The sequence below is a fragment of the Lampris incognitus genome, chromosome 4 (assembly GCF_029633865.1).
Source record: "Lampris incognitus isolate fLamInc1 chromosome 4, fLamInc1.hap2, whole genome shotgun sequence".
Lineage (NCBI taxonomy): Eukaryota > Metazoa > Chordata > Actinopteri > Lampriformes > Lampridae > Lampris > Lampris incognitus.
This window is the reverse complement of record NC_079214.1, coordinates 12,321,574-12,348,502: the sequence shown is the minus strand read 5'-3', so window position 1 is coordinate 12,348,502 and position 26,929 is coordinate 12,321,574. Positions and strand designations below refer to the sequence as shown.

At 47.3% G+C, this 26,929-nt stretch overlaps 1 protein-coding gene across 1 annotated transcript in view; it reads right to left on the bottom strand.

Moving 5' to 3' along the window:
- The window catches only part of LOC130111605 (glypican-6-like), a 202,855-nt gene extending 197,061 nt beyond the window's left edge, over positions 1 to 5,794 (bottom strand). Inside the window, exon 1 of the mRNA XM_056278837.1 lies at positions 5,635 to 5,794. Coding sequence (XP_056134812.1) covers positions 5,635 to 5,794 — 160 coding nt within the window. The remainder of the gene's footprint in view (positions 1 to 5,634) is intronic.
- Between the last annotated feature and the right edge of the window lie 21,135 nt (positions 5,795 to 26,929).

The window sequence follows — 26,929 nt, the reverse complement described above, 5'->3', positions numbered from 1 at the left end:
CGCTATATTGTAGCAAATTCAGGGGGCAACCACAGGAACTGCCGCAGCCGGGACGCCAACCCGTATGGCGGGAGACATCGCTAACCGCTTGACTAATGGGTCAACATATTTAAATATATAGTTCTCTCTCTCTCTCTCTCTCTCTCTCTCTCTCGCTCTCTCTCTATATATATATATATATATATATATATATATGTATACATATATCTAAATATATAGTTGCCTCTCTCGCCTCTCTCTCTATATATATATATAAATATATAGTTGCCTCTCTCTCTATACATATACATATATATATATATATAACATTCTGTTATTCTGATTTATTGAATATCATGTCCTTGACTACTTGTGGCAAGTGCAAAATGAAATGACTGCTCTCCCATTACAGCTCCTTAGAGAGCCCAGTATGTGGAGGAGTGGAGGGTGGAGGAGTGGAGGAAAGACTCTTTCTGGAGTGTTTCCTTACTGCGCTGTATTGTACAGGAGCACGCAAAATGCTGGGTACGGAGAAATTCACCTTCTTTTAGGTCACAAGAGTTGAACGAAACAAAGATAAGACACAGCACTTATGCTGCGCTGTGTACGTATCAAGGTGTCCTATTTCAAAGCTGTAAAACAGTCCGGCCGTGCGAGTCCCAAGCGCCCGAGTAAAGGAGACCGAGGTGTTAATAGCAAACAGACCTGGAGTCCGGCTTCACGGAGGCGCTCTTGAGGGGCGCTGCGTTTGAGGCCAGAAATCTGAAATCGGGCAGCAAATGACGTCACTTGGGACCGTGAGGCGGCTGAAACAGTAGCACGCAGACATAAACACGCGTGCAAAAAAAACAACAACAAACAAACAAACAAACAAACAAAAAACCCACAGTGTGCTGAAAGAGGTATAGGGCAAACCTTGCTGCTGGCTAATTGGGCGATAACGAACTGGTTAACAGTTGCATCAGCTGGATGAGCGGAGGAGTCCAAGTCTAATCTCACCAAACTGTCCAGCAGCCAGTTTCAGACACTAACAGCCCACTCCTGTTAGACTCACCCCATATATTTCTGCCGTTGCACCATTCCCTATCCAAACACACGCACGCACGGAGCCCTGGCAAGCTTCCCAGGGGCCTCTGTTGCTGTTTGAAGAAAAAAAAACCCCTCATCTAACACTTGAGGGAGAGTTTTCCATCTTTACCCCCCGACCCGTCACGTAGACCACCTGAAGCGCTCCTCGGGAAAGAGCAGAACGTAGCTTTCTTTATCAATGAAGTGACAATGACAACATAGGCGACCCCCCCGTCCACCCCCCCTCCCGCGGGGGGTCTGGGCCATCTAATTGAGCCTATTACTGTATGTCTACTTCACCGCTATAACAGCTACATCAATCCCTGACTAGAAAACCCCAGCAGAAGACACGTTGCTCGGCACAGCAGTGACTCCCACAGAAGTGTGCTGTACTTCCCAGCATGCACGTCGCCACTTCTGCAGCGGGGACGTGTAAAATCTGTCCCCCTCCCCCTCCCCCCGACAAGTCAGCGAGAGCAAACATTAACACATCATATTTACATCTGTCGTCGTTAGTAATACCCCCCCCACCCCCCCCCAGCTGGAGATCTAGTTTCCTGCTGAGGAAGTCCTTCCGCATCTACACGCGCTGCCTGAGCACAGGGGAAGCGCAGGCCGCAGATTTCCATTTTGATGCTCTTCACCTTAAAGCTTTACTACGTGTGTTACCTCCTGAGCACATCCCATCACTGCTGGGGTCACCACATCGTTTTAATAGAGCGGTAAAACTCCAAAAGACAAATGTATGGCCATAAATGCTGAAATAAGGAAGTAATATCGACCGTTAAAACATGTGAGGCGGATTTACGTGTGAATCCCCCCCCCCCCCGTCAGGAGCAAAAATCCACAGTAAATATTAAACCATGGCAAGGGCGACCACTCCAAAAAGCAGACGTCGACTTGGAGGGGGAGGGGGGGGGGGGGCTAAAAACAGTTTCCCTTTTTCCTTTTTTTTACAGCCCCGGAGAAGAATATGTAAAGTTAAACCGCAGGCTCCGTTTTAAATCATGTCGATTGTTTGCAGTGATTCATTCCCTCTAATCACCATCTTTGTCTACATAAACACACACACACACACACACAAACAGCAAAACCGCATCCGAATCTCAGCACCTAAATCATCTATCGCAGCGAGGCAGGAGCAGGAGCTGTCAAAATAATTAGCTTGTGCAAATTGGAGCTCGCGAGCTGAAGTAGCCACCTCTGCAGATGCGGCGAGCCTGCATCCGGCTGCATCCGGCTGCATGATGTGATGAGTGATGAAGGGACGAGCTTTATTTAAATAAAAATTAAAAAAAAAAAAAAAAAACCACCCCACCGACACCGTGTCTCACGCTCTCACATTCCTATCAGTATTGCTAATTAGCCATAACCGCGCGCTTTCTCTACCCAGCCTCCCGAGGGTTATGTCTAACCTCCGTCGTAATATAACGCAAAGGTTATTTAGAGACATTAAAAATCCAATTACACGCGGTGTACATTTTCTTTTCTTTTTCTTTTTTGGGGGGGGGGTGAGAATTCTAATGAGCGATCTGATCCGGGTTTCTAACCAAAGGGACTGGGTTTTGATCTCCCAATTCAAGTGGATAACGTATGAATCCCCCAACTGGTCTGGTGGGTAAATAATTAAGCGAGCTCTAAAAGGTTTTAACTACTTCTGAGACTTTCAAAAAGCGGGAGGAAGAAAGAAAAACGTGGACATGCGGATGCACACAATGGAGCTGGATGTGCACGGAGTTAATAGGAACTAGAAGGGGAAGACAAAACAACTACACAGCTCGTTTTACTTCTGGGCTCATGTTTCAGGTGCAACTGTGAAATATCATGCAGCGTTAGTTAGTGAATTCTTTCCTGACGTGTCTTGGACCAAATAAGCAAAACTATGTCCAAGAGAACATTTAGAAAAGAAAGAAAGTAAGAAAGCCACTTTATTTTCTCATCGAACCTGCTCTCTCTCTCTCTCTCTGTGCATGTAACCCTTCCTACTGTATACAGGGGCAGCGGGCAGCTTCCTCTATCCATTGCCTTGCTCAGGGGCACAGGCAATGGATAGGAGCATGTGGTTTTTGGATGGTGGGAGGAAACCGGAGCACCGGGAGGAAAGCCGCGCCGACACGGGGAGAACATGCAAACCCCACACGGAAAGGACCCGGGGGTTCGAACCCGGGGCCTTCTTGCTGTGGGGCGACAGCGCTGATCACGGGGCCACCGTGGGTTCGTTCTAAAAAGGACAACTGAAGACAGCGGCTGCTGTTGGCTGAAGAATCAATGCAAAGAGGAGGTCGCTCGGTGCCTCCGCTGGTTGTGTACGGGCATGTCAGAGGAAAAGGCTCACGTGCACCGTGGCTGCTCATTAGCCGCTCAGTAGACCGGCACAAGGACGGCAACGCATGGCTCAGCGTGCAACGACCCGTTGGACCCTGTCTGTAATATAGCCTCCTGCCCTATGTGCAGATATGATATGTACTTCACCAGTGTATTGTAGCGAATTCGGGGGGCAGTCCGGGAGGCCGTCGCCACAGCCGGGACGCGAACCCGTGTCTCCCGCTCCGCAAGCGACAACGTTAACCAGCCGACTAAAGGGTCCGACCCCGTTAGTCAAGTGTCTGCTCATCCATGCACGTTACACTATGCATGGGATTTGGGAGTACGTGGCAGGACAGCCGCAGATATATCCACGAATCAGACGTTCAGTCTCGGTCGATACGTCGGCCTTGCCAGCAAGCAAAGCGTGCTGCGTGACGTCAGAGGCTTTGTGTAACTCGTCATCTTCTCCTCGCAGCGGTCGGATGACGAGATTACCCGCCGGTGTCCACTGAGGTGTCAGAGACCCCGGACGGACCTCAGCTACCGCGTCACGTTTTCTCGGGGAAAAGAGTCGCTCCGCTTTTCCGCCATCAACATGTGCAAAAGAGTCCAACGGCATACGAGCGCGTTAAACCACGTGACACCGAGCGACAGCGAGAGCGAGGGCGCGTGGCTCTTCCGCATCATATGAACGCACCGGGTGAGGTTTAAACACGCGCTGGCCGGGCTCCGGGGTCGTTACCGCTCTACTGACACTGCCAATTACCGACGGGGCAGCTGTATTTGCTCTGGAAGAGGCAATAGGGGGATTACTTTTGGGGCTCTCTGGTTCCTCTCTACCCTCCCCTGTTTACCGGCTGATCTCCCTCCCTTCCCTGCCCTGCCCGTAGCTGCGACCACCACCACCACTACCACCGCCCCCGCCACGCTGGAGAGACCGGGACCCTCCCGGCCCGCTCCATCAAAGAGCACGGATTCAAACCAAAACCCCCCAGATCTGATCTGTACCAAATGCTGCATATACTAAGTCTGGACAGCCCCCTACTGGTAAACACCACGCACTATTTGGCCAAATATAACAAGCTTTATGATGCACTGTTGCATATGAGCAACAGGTAGGCTGCGCACGCACGCCGCGAGCGCAGTCGCGGCTTATCGAAAGCGATGAATAAGAATCACGCGGCTGGAAAACCGTCAGTCCTGTTCTCGGAGACCCGGGCGGTTTAAACGCCGGGGGTTGACTCCCAACATCCCCGACGAGCCGCTCTATCTGGTGTGAGGAGGGTCCGCTAGTCGCGGTGCCGGTCTGCCAGACCGGATGATACTTGTACATGGTTTTTCTTTGGCAAGTCCCGGCAGTGAAATCTCTGTTCAAACTGCTGTCGAGTCCAAGAGCGGCCACCCAGCCAGCACCTCACCCTGCCATAAGGCAGCCGCCAACCACAGGGTAACACGCCGGCTTTTAGGGTCTCGATCTGAATTAGACACGGCTGTTCTCATTTGCATACCCTTACCCAGGTGAGCATGCAGCCTAGAACACGGCAGGGAGTCGGCGCAATGCAATATTTAGTATTTATAACGCGTATTAGGATGACACACACTAATGCGAGAAGCATTACTGCTCATTTCAAAGAATTTCTGATGCAGAATGTAGGACCCCCCCCCCACTGCTCTGTAAAGGACCCCCCCCACTGCTCTGTAAAGGACCCCCCCCCCACTGCTCTGTAAAGGACCCCCCTCCCCCCACTACTCTGTAAATTCAGATAAAGAGTGAAGATGCAGAATACCCACTGCCTCCTGGATAACTCGCGGTCCTCTACTTCCCCTCCTCAAACTTATCCAGAGCAACACAACTCGCGTGGCTTCGTCATTAGGCCACGCTGAGATGCACAACAGTAATTACTTTCCAAATTAACGACGCGTATCGCCGCACTCGTCTCGCACGCAATTACGATAAGAATTGCAAATAATGTTTAGCAGCAACTCCGGCGAGCGGTTCAACGAGGCATCGGCTTGGGCACAGAAAGGAGAGCCTTGCGCAGGTTCGGTCCGGTTCAGTTTGGGGGGGGGGGGGAGTTGTGGTGCGGTGAAACGGGACCTACAGAGGAGATTTGGGGAGATACGCGACTGCCACGGGCGAATCCACAAATGTAATTGCGTTAATTGATTCTGCAGAACGCGCAGCACGCGAGATTAAACAAAACAAAAAACAGAAGAAAACAAAAAAAGAAAAAGCCCAAAGCAGCGCAGCGTGCGGGTGAGTCGGCGTTTGGAGCCCACCTGATATCTCCTGGTGAGGCACATTGGCGAGGCTGAGTCCCTTGGCGTGGTACGCCTGTCTCACCTCGCTGCAGCTCCGCGCTTTGCCCTCGCCGCCAAACGCCACGGACAGCAGCCCTAAAGTACAGACGGCCAGCTGCAGCCCCCACATCGCATCCATCGCCGGTACGACCCCTCTTCGCGTTGCACGGGGGGGATGTTAAGAGCTGGTAAATCCGTCGGGGGGGGGGAGGAGGAGGAAGAGGAGGAGGAGGGGGGGTAGGGTATCCGAGAGGTGGTCTCTTAATGTATATTTTCTCCGCGGCGATCGGAAATGTCAAATATGCGTGGAGCAAAGACGTGCACTCCGTCCCGATCAGGGCAGGAAGAACGGGGCAAGTCCTTAATATCGTCCACTTGAGGAGAAGCCGGTCCGCCAGTGACCCAGCTCGAGCGAATCCGTTCCGGGAGGGCAAATGCCTCGCGCTTGCTCCCGTGCCAACAACTTCTCCGGTAGACACGCAGGACCGGTGTGTCTCTGTCACCGCCGGGAAGCCCAGATCCAGATCCCGATCCAGATCCAGCCACGACACGCAGCTCACGCTGAAGCGGGGCGCGCCAGCGCGGCGCAAAACACGGAACGGAGCGCGAACGCCGACTTCAGCCGCACGCATCCAGAGGCGCGTAATGGCGATACGATTTTACGCATCACGCCGAGGGGACATGATGGGGAGTTGCGAACCGGCGACCCTGGAAACGAACGAATAGATCAACAAACGGACACAGAGCCGACATTTCCTCTCAGACCACGCACGGAGCAGCCACGCGACGCCATTCACACAAACTCTTGACAACGCCGCTGACTGGTCCCGCCGCGCCGCCCCGGCTTTCCCGCGCCGGTCCGGGATGAGGACTCTGCCGAGGAGATAGCACAGAGATGAGACCAAACACATATTAGGATCCTCTTCAGCGCGCGCGCTCTCTCTCTCTCTGGAGAACCGGCTGACATGGGATCGGCACGCAGGCGCACGCACGCAAACACGGCTTCATACACAATCCACATACACACTTGGTATAGAGCTTTTTCTGTCAAGTCGGGGAAACTACAGCTGTAGAAAACCTCGGAGGGCGCTGCTCATCCACCGCCATTTATTACGGCGTTTTCGGGAATGATGAGCAATCCCCGCCTGGATCCAGCTCCCGCACGGATCCAGCTCCCGCACGGATCCCTCACCTGTAGGGCGAGCGCCACGAGGGCCAGTGTCAGACAGTTGAACGGTTTGTGTTATATATATATATATATATATATATATATATATATATATATATATATATATATATAGTTTGCCTTGTCTTTGCTTGGCTAGTGGTACATTAGCGCGGTAATTGAGCAGGTGACCTGTTGGAGGATCACTTTGCACTTTAACCTGTGATGATGGACTCCAGTAACAATGAGCAAGGCGCCGAGCTTGGCACGCAAGACAGGCTGGCCCACAGCCCGCTGTTTGTTTGTTTGTCTCCCACCCACCTGAAAAATATAAACTCTGATAATAGCCCCCCCACACACACACACACACGGGCAACGGATGCGGAGGCTGAAGGGTCTAACAGCCTTTATTTTATTTCCTGGCTTCAGGTTTATGCTTCGAGGCTCGTGGTTACAGGAAACGACACGTTGTGTTCTTAAATCCGCTTCCGGCGGATGTGTAGTGGTTTTTTTATCATCCTCGATGATCCTGTGAGCGCACAAACGCGCGTGCCGCCGCAGAAATGACACAACCACTGAGAGAACCGGTTCGTTCTACGTCGAGTAGAACGTGTCCCAATCCAGCTATTCAAATTAAATTCAGAGTTAGGTCACATTTCATAAACAGCGTGATCCTCCCACGTGCTACGTCCCCCTGGTGAAACTCCTCACTGTCAGGTGAAAAGAAGCGGCTGGTGACTCCACATGTATCAGAGCAGGCATGTGGTAGTCTGCAGCCCTCCCATGGTCAGCAGAGGGGGTGGAGCAGCGACTGGGGCGGCTCAGAAGAGGGGGGTAATTGGCCGGATACAATTGGGGAGAAAAAGGAGCAAAAAGAATAAAAAAAGACAGAGAAGATTATATTTTAATATATTGATGGTTATGGTGATTTTGTAGTCAATATGTGCTTATAGTCATGAAAAGAAACACGAGAACCAGGTTTTAGATTGATGAATTTATCATGTGCACGTATGGAAAGGATTAGGTCCATCTAGACTTGATAGCCACATCACATCTATCTTGTTTTTAACATTTGCCCCAACCATTCCTGCTCTTCCCCCCCCCCCTCCTGATGATGCATCACTTCTTGTTTATGACCAATAGGCTTGTACATCGATGGAGAACCATCCTCCCATCCAACTCATCTGTGCAAAACAACATAGTTACTGCTGACAATGACCCTGATGAAGACCTATGTGGGTCGCAACACGTCGGTCATTTTAAAATACACATTGCCATGTAAAATAAAGGCAGTTTAATTTTGCACAAAGTGTCTGCCTTGGATCGTTTTTGAAGGAGACTTCCATTTTACATTTTTGACTGAGACCATATCCCACCCATGCAATGAGCCCTTCACGAGGTGGAGCAAGCACAGTCCACCTGAAGTATCCAAAGAGCACCTGTATGTGACCACCACAGAGACCCAGCAGCGCTTCTACTCCATTGTCTTCTCATTAAAATGGTGTCGGTTGTTAGTTAGAATCCAAAGGCTTCACTGGTTGCTTCACTACAGTGGCGGTTCTAGACCATTTCAAATGGGGGGGGGCAGGCTGGGGCCACGTGCGATTTTAGGGGCACCATATATATTAAGCACAACTGTTACCTACCACCCCCACCCCCATAGGTTTTGTTCTCCAAAAGACAAACGATAGACATATAACAATAAACATATGAGTACTCATTCAGTGTTCATGTACATTTGATTTATCACTGCCCATAAATTACAGGTTCCCCTCTCTGGGAATAAATGTGGGATGAAAATGTAAAAAAAATAAAATTCTGATTCACTGATCCACAGTTAAGTAGATTTGCAAAAAGGGGCCGCTGTGATCATTTTACCTGCTCAGATTTGAACTCGACCTGATTTAAATTCCCAGTATTTCTATATTCATATATTATACTGTAAAACCACAAATGTAGAATCTATGACATCCATACATTAATCCACACATTTGAAATGACAGAAAGGATGGTATGCATGTCCTATAAAGTGTGAGGTACTGGTACAGTTAGGGGGGGTCAGAGGGGGGGCCCAGGCTTAATATTACAGGGGCACTGGCCCCCCTGCCCCCCCTTAGAACCGCCACTGCTTCACTATTGGATAAATTACCGCTGCTGAAACCTCTTCTCTCTGGGCTTCAACACCGTCCAATAAGGCAATTTCTTAAGCCTTCATAAACCACAATATGCTTCTCTTTTCAAAGCAGCAAGTTCAGAGTACAGTTGCACATATTTTCATTCGGCATGTGTTCTGGATTGGAGCAAACCTGTTGTATGCCAACTAGCAGTGCAGATGTTGCAGTACAGTGGGTGTTGCAGTACAGTGGGTGCGGGTGATTTACTGGCATCTGGCGATTAAGAGGCATATTACAACAACGATGAACCCACCATCCCGCACCCTCCTCGACAAAGTGCACTTCCAGAAAAAACCCTGTGACCTGTAGAGCCCATAAATGATGGTGTCATAAGTATGTAAGTTTCCTTTATTAGTCCCCTTGGGGAAATTCAGCTACTGCAAATTAACCCATGCTAGCTGTGATTTGTGTAGCTAGGAGTAGTGGGCTGCCGCCTTGATGCTGCACCCGGGGACCAGCTCCAGTTCTTTTCCCATCGCCTTGCTCAGGGGCACACACAGGAGTATTAACCCTAACATGCATGTTTCTTTTGACGGTGGGAGGAAACCAGAGGCGGAAAACTCCGCTTCAGAAAGTAGAAGTACCAACCATGTATTTGCTCCACCCATGGACTAAACCAGCTGATTCTAATCAGCACAACCCCTCAGCCAGGTAGGTGAACCAATTAGTGAAATCAGCAGGGGTTTAGTCCATGGGTGGAGCAAATACATGGTTAATACCTCTACTTTCTGAAGCCGGGTTTTCCACCTCTGGAGGAACCCGGAGCAAACCCACTGCAGATATGGGGAGGACATGCAAACTCCACACAGAGGACGACCTGGGATGACCCCCCCCCAAGGTTGGACTACCCCGGGGTTCGAACCCAGGAGAGAGATCCCTCCTCTGTTGCTCTCCCTGAGGTTTCTTCCTATTTCTTCTCCCTGTTAAAGGTTTCTTTTAGGGAGTCGTTCCTTATCCGATGCGAGGGTCCAAGGACAGGATGTTGTGCTGCTGTGAAGCCCCTTGAGGCAAATGTGCAATTTGTGATACTGGGCTATACAAATAAAATTGACTTAACTTGACCTTCTTGCTGTGAGGCAGCTGCGCCAACCACCGGGCCGCCGTCGTCAAGCAAAGAGTCACGTGCTTCGGATAGAAAATGTTTAGGATTACACGAGACGGATGCGACTGCACCCCACTTGCCACACGGAGAATAAAAATATCTTTGTTTAGAAGATGTTAACTGCTTGCTAGCTATGTTCTAGCCAACGAGCAACGGATTGTGTTCCACCATTTACTCCCAGACAAAACGTAGACGTGTTCCTCATAACCCTGGTTATTAACTCCTCAAAACTGCCACTCACCAAAAAAATAAATAAATAAAATAAAATGGCAAGCTTATTTGACTAAAATAAAGGCCGGAAAAGGGCCAACAAGACCAGGTCAAAACCCAGTGTATGACTGGGCCGTGTATGGTGGCCAGTTTGTTGCAGGGACAGTGTGCGGTACCGTCTATAATGTGAACGCCTGGATATTACACGTTCCTCTGCAGTGGCCCCAGTAACATCTGCTGATGAAGGGTACTGAAGTAGCACAGGGTTGAGCTACGTTTGAGCTAAAAAGAGAAAAAAGGATATAAATACAGTTGCAAGAACAATGCTGTCCACTGACATCTTGGGACGTTTGATTTCAGAATCAGAATCAGAATCACCTTTATCGGCCATGTGTGTCTGTGCACACGAGGAGTCTGGCTCTGGTACACAGCAGCTTCTACCACTTGCAGACGTCACTCACACAGAAAAAGGAAAAAAAAGCGGGAAAATAAAAATGCAACAACAGGACATTGGAGGTGAGCTGTATGCACAACAGGTATGCCACTACTATACAGAGTTGTGTTATGGTTGAGTAGTCAACAACCTATGTCCATATAGTATACCATATTGCTTATATACTATATTGCCCATACACTATACCATACCACAACTCCACAACCCATCATACCCATATACAGTGCTATATACTCCCCCTATATTACACTATATTATCATGTGTACCAGAAGTATACACTACTATATATTCACCTACCGTCCACCTCACAACTACATACTATATTATATATCTATGTTACAACCACAACAATTACAGCAATAGCTTGTAACCAGTATACAGCAGCTGTATGTGTATTTGCAATTGTACATTTGTATTGCACAAACCTTTGTGTTGTGTATCTGGTTTAAAGAGGTAGTGCACATCATAGATATGCAGGTGAGACATCTTGACCAGAGGGGGCTGTTTACCAAGTGTCATATTTACATAACAAGTGTCCATTCCTGCACCATGCTCTCCAGCATGCATGAGAGAGATGGCCTGTGGGTGGGTGGGGGTGGGGGGGGGGGCTGTTCCTGTGTCTGGTGGTTTCAGCGCCCATCGCTCTGTAGCGCCTGCCAGAGGGCAGTTCACACAGACTGTGTCCTGGGTGGGTGGGGGTCTGTGCTGATTCTGCCCGCCTGTTTCCGGGCTCTGGAGGTGATCAGGTCCTGCAGGGTGGGCAGGGGAGCGGCGGTGATTTTTTCTTTCTGCTGTGCTGACTGGTCGCTGCAGGCTGTCCCTATCCTGTTTTGTTGCTGCTCCGGACCGGACCGTGATGGATGTGCACAGGACAGAAAGAACATCCTCTGCTGGGCCTTTTCGAGGATGGTGTTGATGTTGGTCACCCACTTCGGGTCTCTGGAAATAGGAGCTCCCGGAAACCCGAAGGTCTCCACGGCTGACACAGGGCTGTTGGATATGGTGAGGGGGAGCAGCGCTGAGGGGTGTCTCCGAAAGTCCACCGTCCTTCCCGCAGTCTTGAGTGTGTTCACCTCCACGCTGTTCCGACTACATCAGAGCACCAACCGCTCGACCTCCTGCCGGTATGCAGACTCGTCGCCATCCTGGATGAGTCGGATGACCGCAGTGTCGTCTGCAGACGTCGTGCTCACTTGCACCATAGAAACAATAACTATATTCCTCCGTTCTTTCTTTCTTTTTTTTGTGGATTTTTTTCTTCCTTTTTCTCCCCAGCTGTATCGGGCCAATTACTCAACTCTTCCAAACTATCCCTGTCGCTGCTCCACCCCCTCTGCTGCTCTGGGGGGGGGGGGGGGGGGCTGCAGACTACCACATGCCTCCTCCGATACATGTGGAGTCGCTCATCCGACAGTGAGGAGTTTCACCAGGGGGACGTAGCACGTGGGAGGATCACCCTGAACAGGCGCCCCGACCGACCAGAGGAGGCGCTAGTGCAGCGACCAGGACACACACCACCATCCGGACCTGCAGACACGGCCAATTGTGTCTGTAGGGACGCCCAACCGAGCTGGAGGTAACACGGGGATTCGATCCGGCGATCCCCCGTGTTGGTAGGCAACGGAACAGACCGCTACGCTACCTGGACGCACCATCGTTCCTCCATTCTCAGGGTGACCAAATTTTGGATTTTCAAATACTAATTTGATAATTTGCTTCGATTTTTTTTTTTTCAGGGCCAAGAAACCCCGACAGCTCGAGGTGTTGCGCAATATCACCGTTGTTCAAAAATAGCCTAACGGATCATATTCTGTGACCCGGTGGCTAATTAATGCCTCCTACCTTGTTAATTATTGGATTCATCTACTTACCACCTATTCATTAGAAAAGTGAACTTTTTAAGCTTGCTTTATAGAGCGTGTGGTAAAATAAGGTGTGCGAAGTGGCTGCTGGGAAACTTGCTGTTGACGAGCTAGAAAGCACACCACGTGACGGTCAGGGGTCGCCCAGGCCTCTGCAAACCGTCTCCTTAACCGCGTCATACACTGTGAGGAGGCTTCGGGTCTCGGCTTTCCGATGACACACGGCGGGTTAATCCGATAACTGGTGCTGCAGCGGGCACGCCGCATCACGGGGCAACAGAACCGGACGTGCCGCAGAGTTTGGCGCGACACCTCCGCAAGTCCACTCCATCCCAAACCGCACTTGGCGCCATCTGCATGCTCGTACTCCCAAAGCTCCCGAGAACAAGAGGTGGTACCAACCCGGGGCAGCAGGCTACAAGTATTTATACACACCCTGGGGAGCGAGCAAAAGAAAGAAGAACATTCATGGACATTTCTGGTTCTATTAATCCTGACAGACCCAATATTTTAAGCCTCAACAGAGGACATGTCTGGGGAGAGGAGAAGGTCTGGTCAGCCTACCTCGTTTTGTCTCACAGCACATCATTTTCAAGGTTCAAGGGATGCTGCAGTAGCCTCTGTGCACACACACACACACACAAAACAACACTTATTTGGAGTGGGTTTTTGCCTATGCAGGTTTGTTCTTGTGGGAACATGGCTGTATTCTGATTTATAAAAAAAAACCATTCGGTGCCAATGAAACCACTAATCATCACTACCAAGGGTCAGTGCCCATCATGCTGTGTGCTTCTGGTACTTTGAAAGTAGCCATCTTTATAAATACTTCGCCCATAAGTTAAATAGTGCTTCACAACAACAGTGGTGCAGTAACTAAGAGTTTCACTGTAAAAATTCTGGGGGTTTTTTTTCCACACACCTACGGACAATTTAGTACCTGACCTACATGTCTTTGGACTGTGGGAGGAAACCCACGCAGACACGGGGAGAACATGCAAACTCCACACAGAGGACGACCCGGGACGACCCACCAAGGTTGGACTACCCCGGGGCTCGAACCCAGGACCTTCTTGCTGTGAGGCGACCGCGCCACCGTTGCCGCCCAGTGGGAATGTGTCGGCCCTGTGATGGCCTGGCGGCCTGTCCGGGGTGTCTCCCCGCCTGCCGCCCAGTGACTGCTGGGATAGACTCCTGCATCCCCGTGACCCTAATTAGGATAAGTGGCTTGGATAATGGATGAATGGAATCATGTTATTTGCTTGCACAGATTAACAACTGCAATATGTTTTACTGTCTTGAACACGTTAACACACGGGACGGAGTACGTCTCACAAGGTGCCACTGTTCATGTTCGAAGTAGCGATCTTTAGAAATACTTCACCTGTTTAAGTAAAACTGCTTCCCAACAGTAATGAACAATAACAAACTCACTGGAAAACATTGCATGCATGGATTACCAATGACAATACGGATTCTGACAGGTGCAACGGGAAACTCATGCACATGACTGAAGCTGGTGGGGAGGAATGGGGGCTCATGGGAGGGGAGGGGGAGGCAGAGCGAGGGGAGGACTGGATATTTTGGTAGCGGCGTGTCAAAATTGCTCACCTCTCCAAGGTTACCGACAGCAGCTTTAAACGGCCGGCCCGTCGGACTGTGCCGAAACCCAGAAAGATGATGCTGTAATGAGGTCTCCGCTCAATGGAAAGCAAACCGATCCTTTCACGACAACAAATAAAACAGAAAAAACACACCACACACAACACAACACAAGCACATTTGAATAGAAAGGTCAGGTTTACAAAGCCTACCTGACGACATCTGCCCTCTCCAGAAGGCCTCGGGAGGAATCGAGTTTGCTCTGAAAGCTGAATACTTCACCAAGGACTGGAAGGACGCACGCCTGCTTCAAACCAAAGCGTTGTTCCCGAACTTTTCTCAGACCACTGGAAAGATAATGTCCAACATTTCAACTGGTGTGGGGGGTGGGGGTGTCTGTATCAGAAGTTGTTTGTCCATCCACCCATTATCCAAACCGCTCATCCTGCTCTCAGGGCCGCGGGGATGCTGGAGCCTATCCCAGCAGTCATTGGGCGGCAGTTGGGGAGACACCCTGGACAGGCCGCCAGGCCATCACCTAGGGACAATTTAGTACGGCCGATTCACCTGACCTACATGTCTTTGGACTGTGGGAGGAAACCGGAGCACCCGGTGGAAACCCACGCAGACAGGACGACCCCCAAGGTTGGACTACTCCGGGACTCAAACCCAGGACCTCCTTGCCGTGGGACGACCGCGCTAACCACTGCACCGCCGTGCTGCCCAGAATTTTTTGTAACTCTCCAAAACTGAATTTCGGAGGTCCACGCCCACTCGCCGCAACGATCGTCCAGGTGTGCTCGGATGTGGAAAGGCGCAGGGTTAAATGGGTTTCAAACTCAAATCCGCTCATTCCTCGCACAGCTGCCGTGTTTCCACTGCCACTCGGCAGCGACAGCTTATGAAGACATCCTCTCTCAGGGTGTTTGCCTTCATCCTCCTTTAGCTGACTCTTAATATGGCGGTCGCAGGACTTCCCCGTTTATGATCCCACCACTCTCTCTGACCGACAGCTTCACGCGCCACCTTCAAATTCAGCAGTTTAGAAACGGTAGGAACGACCTCGCAGCCCAACAAGACCAGGCGATGAGTTGTGCACGCTAGCTCGTCTGAGGTTTGTGAGTCAAGACTTTAGAAGGCGAGGCGAGCGAGAACAGCTGGCCTGGCTCTCCTTTCTGCAAGCAGAAATCTGGGGAGTGTGGGGGGGGGGGGAGTGACGAGTCATTACTCTTGTTTTAATCACTCCCGCTCAGCAACCCAGGCTGACAATTAATGGGCATATTACGCTTTCCGGAAAACCTAAATATTAGACATAGCGTTTTCAATGTGTTTCATACCATGCGAGGGTCATTTATAAGGTAAAAGTGAACCGCCGCTGATATTTCTGTTGGTATTGTGATGGAAAACCTGATCTGTATAACGTGGCCCATCATACATCCAACGTTGGAATGGACCACTTAAATATTATGACTCAAAAAATAATAATTGAAGAGCGAACTTATTCATTAATAGTGTGGGGAGAACGCCTTGATCGACTAACCATAAATTAAACAGCGTATGCCCTAACTACATGCTGAAACAATAACCAATTACATCATCATTTATTATCAATGGATACTGAGAATTTTGAAATTAAGTTTGTTTTTAATCAATTATTAAGAGGGGCCCCAAAAGAGAGCCACTCCCTCTGTTGTTTGAACTACTCACTAACTACTTTGGGTTGATTTTTCATGAAAAATACAGGAAAGATGGGAGAAACTGATTTATTCTGTTCCATCTTATTCTGTGTAAAACAGCCAGTCAGGCATCGTGGCACAGACTATCTCCTGGATCCCTCTCCTTGCGCCCAGCCCACCGTGCACTCTAGCAACACCGTGCAGGGAAAAGCCACAACTGAGATGCTCATCTGTGGCTAATGTGCCTACTAAGCTAATAAGCCCCAGCTAATGACGGCTAGAGAAGTTGGCCAGGAGGTGATCCCAGCGGAGGCTCAATAGCTCACCAGGAGGAGTCAGCACGGGGCTTCATCATGACTCACGCGCGCTGCACCGCTGGGAAAACTGGGCTTCCGGGATCCAGGATTCCTGCTTCATGCAAATGTGTCTATGGTCAGAAACCTTTTCACCATTTTTAACTTAATCCATGGATTAAGTTAAATCTATCTATTAATCTATCAATCCATGGGTTGATGGATTAATTTGTTGATTTTTGGCTCTTTGAAGATGAATTATTGACAATTATCCTTCGAGCCTGCCGTTCGTACACTTTTTTTTTTAAAGATTTATTTTTGGCATTTTCTGCCTTTATTTGATGGTGATAGTAGAGAGAGACAGCAAAGGCAGGGGGGGGGGTTGACATGCGGCAAAGGGCCCGGGCCAGATTCGAACCCAGGCCATTGCGGTAAGGACTCAGTAAGGATATGTGGTTTGCGCCCTACCAGGCGAGTCACCAGGCTGCCCCCACCGTTTTTAATCAATGTCTTAGTGTGGATCTGATCGAACCGTGAAACAGAACAAATGCAGATCATCAAAAACATAATTAAACAATAAAAATGCATAAATAAGCAAGAGAAAATATGAAATCTTTTTTTTCCTGTAATGCTGATAGTTTAATTTGGATGCACTTTATCCTGTGAAAACAATGCCTGCTTCATGTGGTACAACATGGGGTGTAATAGTGTGTGTGTGAGGTTGCACTGTAGGCAGATGAAAAATAAGGTCACTTTGCTCACATTAGCACAGTGAGCAAGGACATGAATAATTAACGACGTATTTATAATTAATGAATGTTGAAGACAAATATGTGCAATTACCATAAAGAAGCACATTTCCGTCTGGTTTTCAGATGTGAGACCTTGGATTTTTGATGGCAGGCCAGAACACCAAAGTGAAAATCAGCGTAACCAAAATGAGAAGAGCTGACTGAGCAGGGATTAGCGGAAATTAATCTGGTTACAGGTGTGGTTGTAAACAAAGTATGCTTCTCAACGTCTTATGTGCTCTTTGTACTTACAAGCAACCTCAATTCTGCCGATTTGCAAAGTACAATTATTAAACAGTGTGCAGCCTTTTATTGTCAATGGCCGTTAAGACCCAAGATTCTTAATGTTCACAGGAAACTATTCTCTCATGCCAGATGGGGCGGCCTCCACCTCTACTACCGCCTACCCCCGTCTGTGATTCAGGTTCTCTGGAGCTCCTATTGGAAGTGAGCCATCGCTGGGGCAGATGTGTGTTGACTCCCTCACATCAGTTCCCCCCTGTGCAGTCATGTAAATAACTCAGACTGGGAAACAAATTAGTATGTCAAATTACATCTAACGCTATGAGCATCTTCTTCCACTAATTTAGACGGTGTAACAGATGTATGTAGAGTCCATCCTACCGGGTTTGAAGCATTACAAATATGAGCCATGCACAGCTAGCATATGGCTAGCACTGCAATCCGATATCTCAGCACTGAGATCGCCTGCCTTGGTCATGTTTCCAAGGGGAATACATTTTCATGAACACTGTATTTTGACTGGCCGAAATACTTCACGGTCTGATGAGCTTTTTTGGTGGAACATGACAGCTTCCAGAGTAGGTTGTCTTCACCCCCTTCTTAATTGTGAACGGGCTGAATGACAGACGGTCTCTGGAGCATTGGAGTATTGCGGAAGAGACAGGATGGTTTAAGAGACGAAAACGTCTCTATGGCTCCAGAATGTTGTGTGTATATAACAGTGGGTGAAACAAGCATTCAACAAGTCAACGTTTTTTTTCATTAAACATATACAACATATAAGATAACACAGCTAAATAAATCATCACATTCCAATCAATAAAAAAAAAGTTATGTGAATGAAGTTGGAATTTCACAGGAAAAAAGTACTGAACACGCAGTAATAATAATAATAATAATAATAAAAAAACACTGAATTAGGTGATTCCACTAATTTGTCCTTTTATCGGTGCTAATTCGAATCAGTGGGGTTAGTGCAAGTGGCTATTAGTTCTTCCACTATTTTAAAAAGGGTTAGGCATCTGTGAATGCAGCATGTGTTACCAAGCTGTCACGCAAGAACCATCTCATGATGGGTAGAAGCAAAAAGCTCTAATAAGACCTTTGCAACAAAATTGTTGAGCAACATGGAAATGGCACAATTTACGGACCGATTTCTCAACTCCTAAATATTCTTATCAGCACAATTGGAGCCATTATCTGCAAGTGGAAGAAGCATCAACCGGCCATGGCACAGGAGCTCCTCACAAGATTGCTGACCGGGCAGCAAGAACAATTGTCAGAAGAGTAGCCCAAGATCCAAGGAAGGACTACTCAAAACGAGCTCCACAAAGACCTGGAAGAAGCAGGTACAATTGTTAGAGAGAAAATGTCAGAGAGGCAATGCACTCCGCCGCCACGGTCTCCATGCATGATTACATCGCAAGACTCCATTACTGAAGAAAATACAGGTTGAAGGTCATTTGAAGTTTGCTACGCAACGTTTGGAGAAGCCTGTAGATTACTGGAGGAATGTGGTGTGGTAAGATGAGAAAATTTTTAACATTTTTGCCAATAATACTACACGCCTTGTTTGGAGGAGAAATAGCTCGGCATATGACCCTAAAAATACCATACCTACAGTGGAGTTCTGAGGTGGAAGCATCATGGTATGGGGCTGTTTCTCTTCTCATGATAGCGGCAGAACAAGAAGAGAAGGAACGGAAGATAAAGATTCACTAGCAGGCCCCCCAGAATCTTCAACATTTGAATTGCATTTGCTTAGAAGAATGGGCCAAAATCCCCTGAAACACTAACAGATTAACTTCTTCGTACAGGAAACATCTAGAAGCTGTCATTGCAAACAAAGGCTTTTCTACCAAGTATTAAATATATTCCAGTTAGTGTGTTCAATATTTTGTTTCCTGTGTCATTCCAATATAACGCACATAACATTTTTATTGTTTCGAATGTTATGATTTCTTTAGCTATGTTGCCTTATTGAGTTAATACCAATGTATGGTCTTAAATTCATGTGAGTAGCTGCACTGGAAATGTGTTTAACGAAAAAAAAATTGGTGTTGAATACTTCAAAACACCAATCCAACACAAAGTTTATATATATATATATATATATATATATATATAGCACTTTTCTAAAACAATGTTACAAAGTGCTTTACAAAGAAATAAAACCAGACAAGGAAAGAATAAGACCAAATAAGTAAGAGCAAAAACAATACAAATAAATACAAACAAATATCAAACATTTGTAAAAGCTTTCATAAAAACAAAAAACGAGATTTAAAAGAAGCTAGAGACTTGGTTAGTCTTAGTTCAACAGGAAGAGTTCCAAAGTGTTGGGGCTCTTACAGCAAAAGTCCGATCACCCTTTGTCACAAACCGAGACCTAGTAATAACCAGCAGGGCTCCACCTGCGGATCTTAATGGTAGAGAGAGCATGTACCAGGTCAATAAATCAGAAATGTATGTAGGGGCAAGACTGTATACAGCCTTAAAAGTGAGCAATAAAAATTTAAGATCAACCTGGGCATCCAGGTAGTATGGCGGTCTATTCCGTTGCCTAACAACATGAGGATCAGTGGTCCAAATCCCCATGTTACCTCTGGCTTGGTAGTGCGTCCCTACAAACACAATTGGCCGTGTCTGTGGGTGGGAAGCCGGATGTGGGTATGTGTCCCGGTCACTGCACTAACGCCTCCTCTGGTCGGTTGAGGCACCTGCTCGGGGAGGAGGGGAAAATGGGGGGAATAGTGTGATCCCCTGGTGAAACGTTCCCCTGGTGAAACTCCTCACTACGTCCCCCTGGTGAAACTCCTCACTCCGATACACGTGTATCAGAGGAAGTATGTGGTAGTCTGCAGCCCTCCCCGGATCGGCAGAGGGGGTGAAGCAGAGACCGGGATAGCTCAGATAGCGGGGTGATTGGCCAGGTAAAACTGGGAAGAAAAAGGGGGAAACTCGAAATATAACAGGGAGCCGGTGAAGGGAGGCAAGAACAGGAGTGATATGGTCATGCGTCTTTATCCTGGTAATGAGCTGAGAAACAGCATTTTGTACCAACTACAGATGGTGGAGGGAACCCTTGCTGATACCAGAGTAAAGTGCGTTACAATAGTCAAGCCAATAATGGATAAAAGCATGTACAACATTTTGCAGATCGGCAATTGATTAGCATCAGCTGGAGAAGCATGACTGAACAACATGTTTGATTTGATCATCAAAACCGAGGTTAGCATCGAATATTATCCAAAGTAACCTAGAAACTAGCCTGCTTAAGACTACCTAATAGACCACCAAAATTAGCAACAAAATGGCTGATGAAATTTTCGGGACCGAACAGAATGACCTCACACTTATCATCATTAACTTTGAGAAGTTTTTTGGACACCCAGGATTTAATTTTAGAGAGAGAAAGGTTTTGACATTTGCTAGGGTGCTAGGGTCTGTGGGTTTTAGCGGCATGTATAACTGAGTGGTGTCAGCATAAAAATGATAAAACACATCGTGATTTTGAATGACCTGGCCAACTGGCAGCATGTATATAGAAAAGAGTAGGGGGCCAAGAACTGAGCCTTGAGGGATACCACAACTCAACTGAGCTATCAAAAAAAAAAGTTCTTGGTAAGAGCATAATAAACCAACTAAGAGCTGAGCTCTTGATGCCAACCCAAGTCTCTAAGTGATGTAAGGATGTTGTGATCGATTGTGTCAAAGGCAGTACGTCTAAAAGAACTAAAATTGAGCAGTCACCTCTGTCTGCAGTAGGACATTAGAGACCTTAACTAGAGCCATCTCGGTACTATGAAGTGTTCTAAAAACAGACAGGAAACTGTTAAAAACACTATTAGTGTTCATAAAAGAAATCAAATGAGATGAAATCGCTCTCTCCAGAACCTTAGATAGAAAAGACAATTTGGAGATCGGTCTATAGTTACTTAAGGACAGGGGATCTAAATTAGGTTTCTTCAGCAACGGGTGGACAATGGCATGCTTAAAACTGTCTGGAAAAGAACCAGAGGCCAGACAATTATTAAGAATTTGCATAATAACAGGGCTAATCGTTGAAAATACCTCATTGAGCAGCTTAGTGAAAATGATGTCTAAGATGCAGGAGGAGAAGTTCATATTGGGGACTGTACTCTCTAACACTGAAGTTGTAATTGGTTGAAACTGGGTAAAAGAGGCAGAATTAACATGGGGAATGGAATGAATGCAAGAGCCAGGCTGGATTGGGGACCTGACATTCTCCACTTTATTTACAAAATGAGTGAGAAATTTTTCAGACAACTCAACATAAGGTTAAAAAAAAAAAGAAGTGGAGGGACCATTAATAACAGAATCAATTACCCTAAAGAGAACTTTGGAATTGTGGTTATTTCTTGATATTAGTTCAGAGAAGTACGCTGATCTCGCATCCTTAACTGCCTTCTGGTAAATTAAAATTTGGTTTTTAAGGTTGTTATGTGCTAATGTGGACTTCTTGACCTTCCACTGTCGTTCTCATTTTCTACAGAGTATTCTAAGGGCAGGAATGTGATCGTTCAGCCAGGGGAGGTTATTTGATTTTTGTTTCCTAGTTTTAAACGGTGCAGTTTGGTCGAGGCTGGATAGGCACTGATCATTGAATGAATTTTACAGTCCATATGGATTGAGGGGGGATAAAGAGGGATTAAAGGATGATGAATTAAAAGCATCACAGAATTTCACTGCAGAGCCAGTGTTGAGAATGCGAGAGTATGTTTTATGATAGTGACTAGGAATAGCGAGCTGAAGTGGAACTTTGAAAATGACAGCTTTATGGCCAGATACAGGTATAGCCACCAGATTAAGACACTCAAGAGAAAAACCAGATGAGAGTACAAGGTCTAAGATGTGACTTTTCGAATGTGTGGCCCCTTTAACAGATTAAATGAGATCAAAAGAGTCTATAAGATCCAAAAGTCAGGGAATGGGAAGGACAACACACATGAATATTAAAATCACCAAGAATAAGCACCCTGTCATATTCTGGCATGACAATACTAGATAGAATGTCAGAAAACTCAGAAATGAAACTAACTGAATTATGGGGCCTATAAATTAAGATGCAGAGTAAAGGGGGAGGACCAGTGATTGAAAAACATAAAGCCTCAAAGGAGATAAAATTACCAAAAGTAACAGGATGGCACTTAAAATCTAACATATAAAAAACAGCAACGCCACTCCTCTTCCAGAGGGCATGGGGATATGAAAATATGCTAAATGGGGGGTAGCCTAAATCAGAGGAACAGTGTCCCCTGGGGACAGCCATGTCTCCGTAATCATAAAAAGCTCAGACAATTAGAAACAATAAAATCATAAATGATACAGGACTTATTACCAAGAGATCTCATATTCAAGAGGCCAAAATTGTTTGGTATCAAAGTCAAGTCAAGTCAATTTTATTTGTATAGCCCAATATAACAAATTATAAATTTGCCTCAAGGGGCTTTACAGCAACACAACATCCTGTCTTTAGACCCTCGCATCGCATAAGGAACAACGCCCTAAAAAAAAAAAACCCTTTAACAGGGAGAAAAAATAGGAAGAAACCTCAGAGAGAGCAACAGAAGAGGGATCTCTCTCCCAAGACGGACAACGTGCAATGGATGTTGTCAAAACAGAATTAAAACCAATGGGAGTACAGCAAATAGGACGGAAATTGCAGATATCTGCTCCAGATATTCAGTTGTTGTTGTTTCTACTATTAGATATGTCGTGTGGATGAGAGGCACAGTGCCTAATAATAAATAGTCTGTATGGCAAAAACTCCCGGCGAGAGGGACAATGACAAACGAGGCCAGCGGAGGGAGCCAGCGGGTGTAACAGTACCGTTGAGTGCCACCACCAGCAGAAGCGAAGGCTTTTGGAGGGAAGCGTGGGATGTAAACGGTGAAGAGGACTGTAGAGCGTGCTGCAAGGTTGGTCCGCTAGCATCCGCTTACCCAACCTATTTGGGTGGACTCCGTCAGAACTGAAGAAGGAGAGACGATCCCAAAACAGATTAAAATTGTCAATAAAACCAATATTATGTACTCTGCAGGCAGAGATGATGTGTGCAGGCTGAGGGTTCTGCTGAAACGCCCTGCTCCACGGGGCAGGGTCGGAATTGGACCTGAGATGAAAACAGACTTTCCACAAGTACTTAAAAAGCTGAAAAGGCCAATTAAATCCTTTTTGGTTAATTCAGACTGTTGATGAGCTGCATCGTTTGTCCCCACATGAACGATAACTCGATTTGTGGAGGACAGGACTGAGCAGATTATTCAGGACATCAGGGACTGTAGCTCGAGGGAAAGCGGCTGCATTGAGAAAACGGATGTTCCTGATTATGGAATCTCCAACTATTAACATAGCTGGGTGGGAAAAGGCCCTGTGATGGCCTGGCGGCCTGTCCAGGGTGTCTCGCCGCCTGCCGCCTTATGACTGCTGGAATAGGCTCCAGCATCCCTGTGACCCTGAGAGCAGGATAAGCAGTTAAGATAATAGATGGATGGGTGGGAAAAGGGGATGAGGAGATTTTGGCTAAGGGTGTACACGATCCACACTGTGTGTTAAAATTGCTGGATATGGTGTTTGAGCAAACAGGTGTTGTGACGAGGCAGTGACATCAGCACTGAGAAAGGATTTCATTGCCAGCTCGGGGCATGGAAGACTGAGAGCGTCTAATCACGGCCTCTTTCAGGATCTTATGATGGGAAGAGGAGGTCACTACCTGGGATGAGGGCTGTTGTTTTGGCTTCACAGTAGGATGACGACCCACCTGAAGACCACTAGCCACCAGAGGGGTAGCTGCAATGTTGGCAGGTGGCATTTTCTCAAAAGGGGCTCTCATCAAGATGCATTGGAGCCACAGCAAATTCACCTGGGTGGACTGGAGTGTCGTCAGACAGGGTCATGTAGCGGTTGGAGAGGCCTAGGCGAGGGGGCAGGCAGACCTGTCCAAGCCTCTTGCGACCGTGGACCACCACTTTGGCCCATATATATATATATATATATATATATATATATATATATATATATATATATATATATATATATATATATATATAAAATATACATTGATTACCCAAAACATTAAAACCACTAGCCTAATCCTTTAAGTCCTGTAAGTTGCGAGGTGGGGCCTCCACTGATCGGATGTGTTTTTCCACCACATCCTGCAGATTCTCGATCAGATTGAGATCTGGGGAATTTGGAGGCCAAGACAACACCTTGAACTTTTTGTCCTGTTTTTCAAATGATTCCTAAACAATGTTTGCAGTGTGGCCGGGCACATTATCCTAAGAGGCCACTGCCATCAGTGAATAGCATTGTCATGAAGGGTTGTGCCTAGTCTGCAACGATGTTTAGGTAGTTGGCACATGTCAAAGTAACACCCACATGAATGCCATGACCCAAAGTTTCCCAGCAAAACATTGCACAGAGCATCACACTACCTCTGCCGGCTCGGCTTCTTTCCATAGTGCATCCTGGTGCCATCTCTTCCCCAGATAAATGACACACACACACCCAGCCGTCCAACATGATATAACAGAAAATTTGATTCATCAGACCAGGCCACCTTCTTCCATTGCTCCATGGTCCAGTTCTCATGCTAATGTGCCCATTGTAGAAGCTTTCGGTGGTGGACAGGGGCCATCATGGGCACTCAGTGATCTGCCGCTACGCAGCCACAAGTGCAACACTGTGTGCTCTGACACCTGTTTATCCTAGCCAGCATTAACATTTTCAGCAATTTGAGCTACTGTAGCTCTTCTGTGGGATCAGACCAGACGAGCTAGCCTTCACTCCCCACATGCATCAGTGAGCCTTGGGCACCCATGACCCTGTCGCCGGTTCAGCGGTTGTCCTTCCTTTTGGTAGGTACTGACCGCTGGATAACAGGAAAATCCCACAAGACCTGCTGTTCTGGAGATGCTTGTCTCCACCCAGCTGACTAGCTGTTCATTCAGCATACGCAATGTCATCCATCTTGCCTCCCTCCAACATCCTGGTCCAACTAGTGGCAGAACCAGAGCCCATGGAGGTTAGTCACATCTGTCTCACTGCTGCTGACCACTGTCGCAGAGTCCAGCTTTGGCTCTGCCATCTCTTTTGAGTGCCCATAGCCCTGGTGGACTTTGGAGCAAAGGGAAACTTCATAAAACAGTAATTCAAACTTCATCCTCTCACCTCTCCAGTCCCCATCCATGCCATAGATGGCGAGTCTGTGGTAGCCTGAACTGTCTGTCACATTACTGATCCCCTCATCATTACTTTTGGAGCTTTGGAGTCATACACCGTGAGAGCCTTCCCCTACTTGTCATTAAAGCATCCATCTACAAGGCTGTCCTCAGCCTTTCCTGGCTTTAACTACAAAATCCCATTTCATGAATGGAAATGCAAACCACTGCTTTTTCACCTTGCTGCCAGAAGACCTGTCTCCAACTATCCTGCAGTTCTACCTCTATTGAGAATAATAATAATAATAATAATAATAATAATAATAAATTAAACTTATATAGCACTTTTCTAACACTCAAACTCGCCTTACAATAAATGGGGTGAAACAAGAAAACAGATAAACATAACACAGACATACAAGGGTGGATGGGAAGGGGGCTACGAGAGGGAGAAGCGGCAGCCACACACGACACCAGCAGTACTCTGTGACTTAAACAGATACAAAAGGGAAAGAAAAACAAACACCATAAATCACATAAATCACAGATGAAAGCAAGTCTGAAGAGGTGAGTCCTGATTAATAACTTGAATGTGGGCAGATTGCAGCAGTGTCTGATGTGCTTGGGGAGGAAATTCCAAGAGGAGGGGGCAGCAGGTGGAGTGCTCGGTCTGTAGTCTGCCTCAGATTAAGGGTGGATGAGAGGACGGGGGGGGGGGGGGGCACGAAAAGGCAATGGAGAAGAGGTGTGTCTTGAGATGGGATTGGAAGAGTGGGAGTGATTCTGAGTCTCTAATGAATTTGGGGAGTGAGTTCCAGACCCTGGGAGCTGCTCTGGAGAAGGCTCGGTCACCATAGCCATAAGGTTGGACCTGCGGGTAGAGAGAAGGGAAGCCGAGGTGGATCTGAGGGACCGAGAGGATTAGTAGGGGTAGAGGAGGTCAGTGAGGTATGGGGGGCGGTCAGTTTGTGAAGGGCTTTATATGTAAGAACCAGGATTTTGTAATTGATCTGGTGGGAGATGGGTAGCTAGTGGAGGTCTTTTAGGAATGGGATGAAGTGGTGCCAGGATTTGCTGAAAGTTCAAAGTCGGGCAGATGCATTCTGGACCAATTGGAGTCTCTTGGTAGAGCTAGCACTGATGCCATAGAGGAGTGAGTTGCAGTATTCAAGGCAGGAGGAGATGAAGGCATGGATCAGGGTCTCGGCAGCAGGGCGTGGTGTGAGAGAGGGTCTTATTTTCACAATAGGCTAGAAAGAATCTGTCAGTTTCCCTCTAGCCTGGCGTTTCAAAGGTATAGCAATATCTTTTCAAAGTATTCCCCAAAATTGCACCAAAATCTGTGATCCATCTGGTTCTGTTATCCTCTGTGACCCTAAACATGCCTACTGTGAGACTGTACTAGTATGTGTATATTCGAAAAGCTGAGACCCTAAGCTTTCTTCCCATCAATCAATCAATCTTTAGTTAAATAGCACATTTGATACAGTGACTGTAGCGCAATGTGCTGCACAT